This window comes from Hoplias malabaricus, chromosome 18 (assembly GCF_029633855.1).
Source record: "Hoplias malabaricus isolate fHopMal1 chromosome 18, fHopMal1.hap1, whole genome shotgun sequence".
Classification (NCBI taxonomy): Eukaryota; Metazoa; Chordata; class Actinopteri; order Characiformes; family Erythrinidae; genus Hoplias; species Hoplias malabaricus.
In genome coordinates this window covers 16,843,966-16,856,025 of record NC_089817.1, presented here as the reverse complement: position 1 = coordinate 16,856,025, position 12,060 = coordinate 16,843,966, and the positions used below count along the sequence as shown (strand labels likewise).

The 12,060-nt window shown below is 38.8% G+C and overlaps 1 protein-coding gene across 3 annotated transcripts in view; it reads right to left on the bottom strand.

Annotated features, from left to right (window-relative positions):
• frem2a (FRAS1 related extracellular matrix 2a) overlaps positions 1–12,060 on the bottom strand; it is a 109,316-nt gene that overhangs the window by 54,934 nt on the left and 42,322 nt on the right. For 2 of the 3 annotated variants that reach the window (XM_066651600.1, XM_066651598.1), the window contains exon 5: positions 654–770. In XM_066651600.1, coding sequence (XP_066507697.1) covers positions 654–770 — 117 coding nt within the window. Of the gene's footprint in view, positions 1–653; positions 771–10,713; positions 10,792–12,060 lie in introns of those variants that run through there. The other variant, XM_066651599.1, reaches the window with a different exon arrangement.

Here is a 12,060-nt window from a genome sequence, read left to right as displayed (position 1 = left end):
GGGTTGGGTGGAAGAAGTGGATCTGTCCATCACTTGGTTCAGAGGTCAAGTTCCTACACTGTCAGAAAAGAAAGGTACTGTACAGGTACATTATTATCACTAAAGCAATAAACAGTGTAATTGTACCCTTAAAGACTTGCCTCCAAGCTTCACAGTTTGCAATTAAAAACATTGTGACATCGGCTTTAGATGTGAGAAGGTGTCAGACATAGATCAAGACAAAGTCTTTTCAAAGTTGTCTAGTGTATGGTTAGCATTACACCAAAAAATTAAGTTTGCAGTAGCATGCTGCAACTATAACAAGACTCACATGATTTTATTCCAAAGGGTACCAAAAACTGCAGTCATTTTCATGATTTTGTTTACAACCTGCATGCAAAGCACTGCTTTTAATGAAACAAGCTATTTGATTGCTAATGTTGCCCTCTTGTGGTAAGTTTTCAGCCTGCTAAACATGAGTGAGTCACAGAGTGAGTCAATAATTGAGTTAGTAAGTGATAATGTGAGTTAAAATATTAATGTGAGTTTTTGTTTCTGAAGTTAAACAGTACGTAAAAACATACAGGTCAATTTTTCCTTCCTTTCCCCGAAAACAGACTACACTGATGAGATTGATGTCTGAGTGAGGCTCTATTGGAAAACTCCTGCTGTACCTTGCTGTGTGAAGCAGAGCACCATCAGCTCTTCACTGATGTCTCCTGTCCGGCGCACTGGGACCAGCAGCTCTCCAACATCCTCCTCCACAGCAAAAGTAGCCTGGGGAATGAACACTGTGGACTCTGTCAAAGAGGGAGAGAGAGAGGCAGGAAGAGAAAGTTATTCTTTTCCTTCAGTGTACTCTAATTTCATCCTCAGAAGGATTTAGGGCTACCCTGTGAGGCAGCCAATTTGGTGAACTGCAGAGAGCGCGCTGATTCTTCAAAACATCATTATTTTGCTCGGTTTGAGGATGTGTCTTTTCTATTTTCAACAAAAGCACTCCATGTAAACTCCTGACTGCTCCAGATTAAAGATGTTTTTTTTTTAATATATATATATTATATTTTTACCTTCCTTTATGGCAACACAATATCAATCTCCTGGTGGTAGCTGTTCTGCATTCTGTGATGTGATTGCCTATTGACCGTAGCATATGGAATCATCTGGTTGAATTGAAGCATGTTTCTATTTTCAAATACCAGAGGTCAGAAATGAATCAAAATCTAAACAGATTTTTACAGAGCGCCACAGCGAGAGAGTGAACAAGTGAGTTGTGGCCATGTGAGGCAGCAATCAATCAGAAGGGGGCAATGTTATGAAATCAGAAGAGCAATGGGTGGGTATTTTTTTTCCAACAGCCACAATGGGACCAATAAGAAAGAATAAAACAAAATACAGAAAAAAAAAAAAACTCTCTGTGCTTGCTCTCCCAGATCCCTCCATGCATGTTCTCATTATCTTTGATCCCTCACTCACTGCTCTACAGCGGCCCTTCTGCTACTGAGAGGGGCAGGCAGGCAGACGGGGAAAGAGAGAGATAGAGAGTTTAGGTTGGTTGGTTGTTTAAATGAGTGACAATGGGAGCTGGGAGTGTTCACTAATGTGACAGTGAGACGGTCAGGAAGCCACCTGCAGTGGTCTTAATGAGACAGGGGTCCTGAGTCAGAGTTGACAGCTAGAGGGAGGACATCATTCCCTCTCCCTTTAGCACACAACACACAGTTTAGCAGAGTCTCAGCACATTTAAACTACACCAGAGGCCTAAACCAAGGAAATATGCAGTTATTTTTTAAAGTTGCAGTACTGTATATTTTTACAGTAAACATTTGTTGAGACCCAGCAGAGCTTTCCTGATCTTTTTAGAGTTTTAAGAAAAGAAAAATGTTCTTAAAAACACAGCACTGAGGTTTTTAAACATATGTCCAAAATAATTATTATTCTGTCATGTGGGTGGGGACACCAGCGTGCTACATATTCAACATATGACTTTAAATTCACATTAAATGGTAAAAAGGTTGTATATGCGGAGACAACTTTTATGTGCTGCACTTTCTAAATTAGAATTTCAAAGGAGAAGCTGGCAAAAATAAAGCTCCAGCCTTGTTGTGGTATATACACTCATACTGGACTGTCGATCAGTTTCCTGAAAATATGAGTCAGTGCAGGTGTAAGTTTAAGGAGCAGTGGAGCCATGGAAGAACAGGTGCAGGACTGACTCATTCCACAGGTTTCTGGAGTTGAGAAACCATGACAGAGTTAAACAGATAGCACACTTAATGTATAATTCCCCTAGCACTTTTCTTCTCACTTATATACCTCAGTAGCCATTTTAAAAGTTTCTGGCAGATCTCTGGCTGGGTTTTTGACACATCTCATATAACATATATCACATAAATATACGAAGTGTGTTTAATAAGGTCTGTGCATCGATATAATCTACTAATCCTGCAGGTCATTTTAGAATGGTTCTAGGAAGTGACATTTTCTGGGGATAAATACAGAAAGCTCATTTTGATCAATCTATCTAGACAAAATACAATAAATTTCATGCGTTTTACTTCATACATTTACAAAGAACTCACTAAATGCCTTGGCAGAATTTACTGGTATTCTTGTAAACTCTTATAAATCTATCTTTAAAGCAGAGTTCATTATGTTTTGATGGGGTTGAGGTCAGGACTTTGGCAAAGCCATTTCAAAACCAGCTTTGGTGTGTAGTCACGGTCAGCTTTTAAAATCCAATTGCACCTATATTCAACATTGTAGCTGTTGTTTTGAGGTTATTCTAAAAAAAATTGAGCTAGTTTTCCTTCTTTCTTTAATCCACCCACATTGTGCAATGCACCCTGGCAGCAAAACAGACACAGAACAAGATACGTTCACATCAGTGCCGATTGCTCTAAGACTGCAAAGGAAGCTCAGCTTCCCCTAAAATGTCAAAAAATAAGTGATCAAATATATAATGTTGTTTGTACATGTCATTGAATAAATATGCACTACAACGCGATTAACTTTTGTCTCAATCATTCACGCAGATTCACAGCGATTTAAACAGTGAGGACGCTGAGCGTCCACAGAGTTCAATTGCGAAGCAGCGAAGTGCAGCGAAACGAGACGAGTCATTGGATAAAGGCTGGGCTTTGTCCCGCCCATTGGACGCTCAGCGTCTCTGGGGGTCTATGGGGCAGTGGGTTGGCCTTGGCTGGCCCAGACACTCAGCTTCTGCATGATGATTGGATGTTCTGTCTGAGGCTGAATCCCTTTTTGATTGACAGCGAAATGAGCGAATCAGCGATCTTTTGGTGTAAAGATCCATGGGAGCATTACATTTTCATTCTGTTCTGCGTTGAACCAGACTTTCTTAAACCTCTTACCGCCATTTTCTTTGTTAAAAACGACTAGTGACAAATCGAGCTTCTATTTCTGGTGGGTTTTTTGTAGCTGCTTGTGTTTGGAGATTGACTTCTATCACTCTTTCTGACTTCTATCGCAGTTTCTAGCGGGTGCTGCTGAGCCCCTCCACCGTCACAAAGCACTCACAGACGAACACACTTCACATGGGCCAAGGCCGTTTAAGCAGCCTAGCTCTGCTGGCCATTGAGAGGACGCTAGTCAATTCACTGGAAAAGACGCCTTGTTGGTACGACAGGGTCACAGATCATTTTCTTGAAAAGGAACGGAGGGTAGAATTTACTTATAAATAAACCAACACATTTTATGATGTAGGCCGGAATTGAGCTTCCCCTCCTTGAAAGACCAGCATCCGCCACTGGTTCACATGCTTCAGTGTTCTTAATGCTCAGTGAATACTTTCCCCAAACATACGTGTGGTCAATGTGGCCAAACATCTCCAGTCTTGTCTCGTCTGACCATACAATTTCTGTGTTAACATCAAACTTGATTTTGAAGAAAGAGCGTTTTCTTCCATGTAAGAAGAAGATGGTTCATGAACTACCGATTTGAAGGTGACAGTTATCTTTTCTTTCTGATCTTTCATACTTCATACTTATATTTATAAACAGTTGTGTATATTGATGATCTTTGAACCTGAGGTTAATTGGAAATTGCTCTGTATGTTGTTCCCGATCTCAGATCTGTACACAGCTTTTTGGAATTTCCCACTGTATTATGCCTGCTTGATGAGTGCTGTCAAATGAACCCTTTATACATTGGCAACAGAAGCTTCCAACTGTAGGGAATCATGATCTCTAACATTACATAACGATACAGTTATGACCCTCTATGTATCTTCTCAATCCACAGACTGATCACACATCCATAAAATATAACTCCTTGTTGCTCACACTGCAAATATTTGCTAAGCCAAGGCTTAATTTACAACTACTCTTTTGCTATTATAGAGTCGAGTGTTCTGTGGAGCTCTTGGAGGGTGGCTTTACTGAAAGAGAGAATCAAGGCTATGTATGCATACTGGATAATTCAGAAGATCACAGTGTCAGCTCTTCTTAAGCCACACTACAGTTATGAAGCCAGAGTGAAATATTTAACACTGTACCAGCAGGTAGGTCAGCCTAGAGCATATGTTTTATTCATGCTGGCTCTTTAGAAACCCATGGTTTTATTGTGACTGAACGTTTTAATATGTTTTGGAATTGAAAGAAGCAAGAGTACCGAACACTGCAACTCTCCAACACTGATGCTTTGCCTTTTGCTTTAAAGCCAAACTCATTATGCCGCAGTTATGGGCAGTTAAACTTTGCTGGTTTAGGCGATGACTCACATTTGCGGCTAATTATCTGTCTTTTGTATTTCATTAGGGCTGTTTACGACATGAAAAATATCCTTTGAGGTCAATGGCTCACTCCCGGCACCCTATTAAAAATAAAATTTTTAAATAAATAAATAAATAAGCCTTCCATGACCCAGCCTGTATTATCCTATCATCAATCTTGAACTGGAAATCTCTATCATTTTAATTGAGCTATTTATGCAATTGTTGCTAGCACTGATATTTTCAGAACTATAGAAACTAAACTGTAGAAACCCACTAAAGCTTTTCTTTGAGATTCAAGTCAAGCAACTGTTATGGCCACTCCAGAATTATCCTGGACTTTTCTGAACCCAAGCCTTGGTGGATTTTGAGGTATGCTTGGGATCACTGTCCAGCTGGAGGATCCAATGACATGCATCAGCTTCCTCAAAGAAGGAAAAATGTTTTCTCCTAGGATTTCCTGATGCTTGACTCAATCCACCTTGGGTGGTTTCCAGTGCTGTCACAGAGCCACAACTGTGCTTCATTGTATGCAGAGCGTTCTTTTTCATATGGTTTTGAGCATACTGGAGCTGACATGTTCTCGTGCTTTTGGGTCAATAGACGTGCAAATTCAAGCACACACACACACAAACACAAAAAGGAACAATTCTGTCCCTACAAACAATAAAAGATAGCATGTCACAATGCCACAGATGGCCCCTCTTTCTCCTTGTTTCAGTCTTGTTTTTGTTTTGTACTCTTGGGTTTTGCCTTTCTTGAGCGTGTAGTTTTCCTTGGTGTTTCTCTGTTCCATGTCTCCCACTTGCTTTCTGTTTTGGTTTTGTCCATGTGATTTTCTACTCGCTGGTCCTAGCCACACCTCCTTCCTAATGTGACTGCTTCAGGTGTTACACATTAGTATATGTTTAAAAGCCCAGTCCTTAGAGTCGTGTGTTTGTCGGTCATTTGTGGTGTTTTTTTTCGCTGTGTTTTTGTGCTGGTTTTCCCTGAGTCTCTTGTTCTGTCTTACCATTCCTCAGGTTTTCTTTTGTATTAATGATTCTTTTTGCCAGTGTCGTCTCATATTTGTTCCCTAGTGTTCCCAATATGCATATTTGTCTTTCCTTTTGTTTTGTTTCTGTCTATTGTACCTCTTCTTTTCTGTAATATATTTGGTATTTGGTGTTTTATATCAATTGTCTACATTCCCTTGGTTGCTTTTTAGTGTATTCTGTGGTTTTCTAGAGTTAGTTCAAGTCTTTTGTATGATGTTGTCTCTCTCTGTCTATTTTTAGGTGTTTCTCTGTACATGCTTGGAGTTAGTTTTTCTGTTGCCCCTGCCATTGTTTAATTTTAGTTTCTTAGTGTCTCAGTCAGCCGTTTAGGTTCACTCTAGGTTTAAGGTTACATAATTTTGTTTTAGTATTTTTGTCTGGTACTTCTGGTCTATTTGAGTGGTTGTCCTTTTGTAAGATTTGCTTCTCTGTTTGTTCTTTATGTATTGTAAATCTTGCATTTACATCCGACTCCTCGTTCCCTTGCACCATATATCCTGACACACACAAACAGTTGGTGTTAATTAATTCTTCTCATTAAGTCTGTTGTTTGTTCTCTTTTTCTACTATTATTGTTATTAAAAATGTTCTGTTGTTTTCAGTTACTTTTTTTTTGCCTGCTTATTTATGTTTACATGTCCTCCCTCATCAATAATATATTATAAATAAAAATAGTTCTAACAGTTCTCTAAAGCGGGCAGTGGGTGACCAGCCAAAAAGAAAAACTCTAACTCTGGGATCATTCAGTGACTTTACGGTCTTTTGTGTCCTTTTCCATGTTTAAGCAAGGCAATAATCTCTTCTCTTATTGGAAAACTATCTTTTCCCATCAAACAATTTGACAAGGTCAACAAACCACAAACTACTAATCACTAAACACCTAGTTGTCTAATCTATCTTCAGATCTGAAACAAACCTGATTCGTCTGTGCTTTCTTTTAAAATGAGATGACAACTCAGTGCTATAAGAGGATGAGCAGCTGTCAAGAACCCGAGAAAAGGGCTTAGATGACAAATGAACAGTTGGTGCTTGCATTCTGATTGGACTGTGAGAATCAGAAAATACAAACTACTTCTAAGACCTCTAGAGGTGTGGCAAACTTTGGACATTGTAAATACTTATGAATAAATATATATTTTAATTGTTCAGTTTTCTGTGTTATGTAACACTCACAAGGTTTTCTTTAATAATGCCAATAATGAGTATTCAACTGATGCTTTATTTAAAGAGATTTCCTGCATAAATCTTTTATTTTCTGCTTTTAAAACGTTCTAAAAGTTCAATAGCTGATTCAGTCTGAAAATACATGGCAATGTTAAATACACTGGAATAATGCTGTAGATTATGACAAGGCTAAAGTTCAATTCTACAGCATCCAGGTTACCCTGTCCTGCTCTCAGCATGGTGATTCTCTGTCCTCAGCCACAGTGAATGAATGTGGTTCTAAAGTACCATTCATGGTACACTAAAATATCTCAGCCTCAGAGTCTTGCTGTATTTGACATTAGTGGTTTGTTTTTATGTGCAGAGGGTAAATGTCACCATTCAGTGGCAAGTGGGTCAGACAGGTCTCTCCAAGCCTGAACTGGAAAAGACCCATAGCATCCTTCTCTTCTTAAAATATTAATGAACACCGAGAGAAATTCTTGTGAGATGGAAAACGGGTGGGGGGAGATGCAGCACTGGTACACAAGAGAGGACACTATGGGCAAAAAATAACATATACCATATGGCCAGCAGTTTGAGTATGTTCAAAATTTTCGCCTGTAAACTACAGAATTAGCATTGCTTTACACTAAGGAACATCAGTGAGGTCATGGAGTCTAGGAATAACACAAAGCTTCCATCACTTCAGAGAATGCAGTACCACTACTTTGCATTAGGGTGTTGGGGCAGTTTATTAGTAATAGGGGCACAAATATGCCTCTGCCATGGATGAGAACTGAATAACCAAGTAACACCAAAGCAAATTTTATTTATTGCATTAATTTTGTTTATGTGCACTGTTGAACAAATAAAAACAGAAACCTACTTAGTTTCGTAACATTTGCCAAAACTGCATCCATCTTCTTCTGACAAAACACAGAGGATTCATTGAAATTTGTGTAATTACTGACCACCTTCTGTTCTCCAGAATGGAACGATTCATAAAATGAACATGCTCAGGAGAAGTTTGTGATGGGTTGTGTTACATGCTCTTACTATTATTTTTTGTGAGCAGGGAATAACAGAATTTTTGATGTAGTGCTGTATTATGTATTTTTGGTTTAAATTGCTATGAGCAAAATATATATCACTAGGGACTACCATTACCTCATCTGCGTGGCTGTCTTACAAAATAAAATGGCTCTGATTGAAGGCTTTAGCGTCTGAAGCTTTTGGAAAGATGCTGGGGCATTAGTAGTAAATTTGCCTGGCATGTCTTGTAGTTCTGATCATCAAGTCCAAAATGTATGATATCAAGACATGAATTTGTCTCACTAACAAAGGTATCAATCCCCATTGCCCACCCCAAAGTGCCATAAGCACTAAACGAGTAATTAACTAAACAAGTGTGGAGCAGAGCTGGACTCTGCAGGACAGTTGAGTATCTCACTTCTTTTTCGCTCCTGCCATTAAAGAACACTGACACGTTAACGCTCCCTCAGGAGCCTAACCTCAGCAAAACAAACCCCGCCATAAGACTGGTAATTAGCTCACAGGGGAAGCTGGAGAGGGTTTATTTCATTTTTACATGAAGATATAACTCTGCTGTAAAGCCAGAGCAAGTGTGTTGTGTTTAGACGGAAAGCTAAGGCAGAGTTTGGTGCGATAGATCGGAATTATAATTACCAAGGGACCCTGAAAAGCCAATAAAGGGAAATGCGCACACACACACATGCTGTGAAATAAGAATAAGCCTGTGGTTATTCACAGCCTACAAATCAGAGTTTGTTTATGAAAGTGAGAAAGTGCCGCAGATTCCCAGAGTAAACAAGGGCGCTAAAGTCCACAACTAGCGGCCTGCAGTGCAACAGGGAGAAGTTTTTGAAAAGAGCAGGCCTGGTGAGAGCCAGAGCTGAAGGCTTATCTGAAAGTTTTCTGATTAAATGGGTTATTCCTGAAAGCTTAATTACAAATCAGCACTGTGTATAATTAGTTCCACAGTTTTCATGTCTCTGTGTTCTTTCCAGGAGTGCTCTTCTAAAAATGTTAATCAAAACTGTTCCAGCAGAAAATATTTGATTTCATTTCACAGGTAACTACAGCCTATTGTTAATTCATCTCGTATGGAGTGCACATTCCAGTACCTTGAAGCCCAAACGCTGTGTGTGAATAGAAGCTCAAAAGAGAGTGTGCGTATGTGCGGGGGAGGTAAAGAGATGTTAATAAGGGCCAGGAGAGATGATAAAGTGCTAAGATAATTGGGGTCTAGCTGAAGAAAAAAAGAGAAAAAAAGATTTCTTCACTATGAGGTTTAAAGTCAGTGTTTGTGCTCTGCAGCAATATTGAGAGGACTCAGATTCATGCAGTGAAACTCAGAAGGAATCCCATTTCCCCTGGCCATTTGCGCAGAAAAATCGTGAGACCTCGCTATTCTCAAGTTGAACTGGCATTTTGGTCATTACGATTCCAACAGGCTGCTGTTCTTTCAGTGGCCGACATCTCACATCTCTGATTTGAAATTTTATGTCCCAAGAAATGTAGAAAAAAAGCTTTTTTCCTAGTTTTTGTGAGACCAATTATTTCACCACAGTTCTTTTTGTCTGACAGAGGCCTCTAATTCATTTTTGGGCTGGGACTTGGCCTTCCTTTTCATGGCATAAGTATCCTGCTGTAACTCGTCTTCAGTTAAATTCAGTTTGATGTATCAATAAGAAACACTATTACTCTGACTGCTTCAAGTTTTAAACCTTTGAAGTGAGTTTCGTTTGTAGTACTTACATGAATTCCCCAAGTTTGTTATTTCATTAAGTCTATATGGATAATATATACAGCACAAATCCAAATGTTGGCAGACACTCACTTTAATTATTGAATGCCATTATTTTGGACACATTCAATTTGGCACACACAGTCTTTATAATCTCCACAGAAATGCATGAAACAAATGGAACACTCTGGAGCATCTGCACATAAGTATACCGTCACCATGTTGAGTGTCTAGCATGGGCTAGAGGGATATTTACCTGGCCCCCAGCTCTGGGATACAGAGCAGTGTATTTGTTCTCTGTAGTGACACATAATTCCATACATTTGGCATCATTTGGAGTGGTGTTTGTGATCCAAAACAAATCATGAAATTACATCTAAATGCCATTTAATCTTTACAGCAATGTTCCACAATCTCTAGGAAAGCCTTTCTACATTGTCAAAAAAGGTACCCTACAAGCACATTACTGTAACCACAATGGTTTTAAAGTCCAGTTGTGGTCCCTAAAGGTACATTACACTCTATTCTCCAGAAGGAGAGGCGAATATTTCTAAGATTTCATAACAGAACTGTGTAAAAAGAAACATAATACAAGTCCTGGGGATGAAATGGGAGTATGAAATAAACGCACATTTAAAATCTACAATTTAATATAGAATATGGTACAAGTTCTGGGGTAATAGCAGCAAATTTCTTTGATGAAGTACAGGTTAACAAAGCCACAAAGAGCGGCTGTCGTTACAAAAATTTAGAATATCCATCTAGAGGTAGAAATAAACGTTGTGGACAACTAACCCATTATATACAGGTATCTGTAAAATATACTGTCATAATGTCAGGAAAGAACATAGACATCAATTCAGTCTGCCATAAATACTGCAGTGTTTAATGCATTTTAACTGGATTTTTCAGCAGGCTTACTTTACGTTCATCAACAATCAGGTTTCCTCTGCTACCATAATGCTATTTCAACTAGTGCATCAGTGGATTTTCAGCATGGTTAATTAAAGATTGAAACAGGCTTTCAATTAATGTTTTTTCTTTATTTTTGTCTTAAAATAACACTTACTGTCAGGAAACTCACTACACCAACTTCCCGCATACACCATGTGCATAGGGTTGCCAACTTTCTGAAATCAAAATAAAGAGTACAGAGGGGGGCTGGTATGCACTTGTAAATCCTTTTCGACAGTAGTGAATCACATAAAACATATTTGTTGTCAGGCATTTATTAAGCCAACTGCCATCAGGATGGTCAGTGCCTGTCTGTAGACATTTTGAACAATGGCAAAGCAGAATCTGTCCATGTATTTTGCAAATAGTGTATTACTAATTTAAAATAACTATTATTTTTAATTGTTCATTAATTACAGTAAGACCTCATTATATATGTCCAGTCAAAATGTCATAGAATGAATTGCTTATTTAGGACTCATTTTAGTCTTACCCTCTAGTAAAACTTTGTTAATGTTATTGTTAAACTATTAATTATCTAGTCCATAGTGCACTAGTGTGTGTGTGTGTGTGTGTGTGTGTGTGTGTGTGTGTGTGTATGTGTGTGTGTTCACTGCCACACATGGTTTAAATGCGGAAGACACATGTCGTTGTACAATGACCATAACATGTTCCGTTATCTAATGTAATTTGTATATATAAATAATTACTTTGATACAAAGATTAATCTGAAATTTTGTTTCTCCAGGACACAGTGCTAACATTAGTTTAATCTAAAAGTACATCTGTGCTGCTCTCAATGCCGCAGCAAAACAACAGCAGCACTGAATGATGGTCAGATAATTCTGGCTGCTGATTGGCTAAATAAAAATGACAACCAATGAAAAGTGCAATTTCCGTTTAGGAGCCATGGAAAATCTGCCCCTTGCTCCAGCTGAGAGAGAGCTGCCTTTTTTCAGTCTCAAACCATCGGCATAAGAGTGTGACCACAAAAATAGGGAAACAAAACGGAACGTATATGTTAGTGTCAAAATACAGGAAAATTCCATAATTTACGGGAAAGTTGGCAACACTATGCGTGCGTGGTCTGGACTCAGATCTCAGTTTTAGTAGTCATATTAAAGCAGTTACTAGATCAGCATTTTACCATTTTAAGAACATCAGTAGAGATTTTCTGACTAAACCAGACCTGGAGAAACGTATCCATGCCTTTATTTCTAGCAGGATTGATTACTGTAATTGTCTCTTAGCTGGACTTCCAAAAAAGACCATTAAACAGCTTCAGCTGATTCAAAATGCAGCTGCCAGAGTTCTCACTAGGAGCAAAAGAAGAGATCACATCACCCCCCCCCCCCCCCCTCAAATCCTTACACTGGATACCAGTCTGTTACAGAATAGACTTTAAGGTGTTATTACTGGTCTATAAATGTCTAAATGGGGTAGGA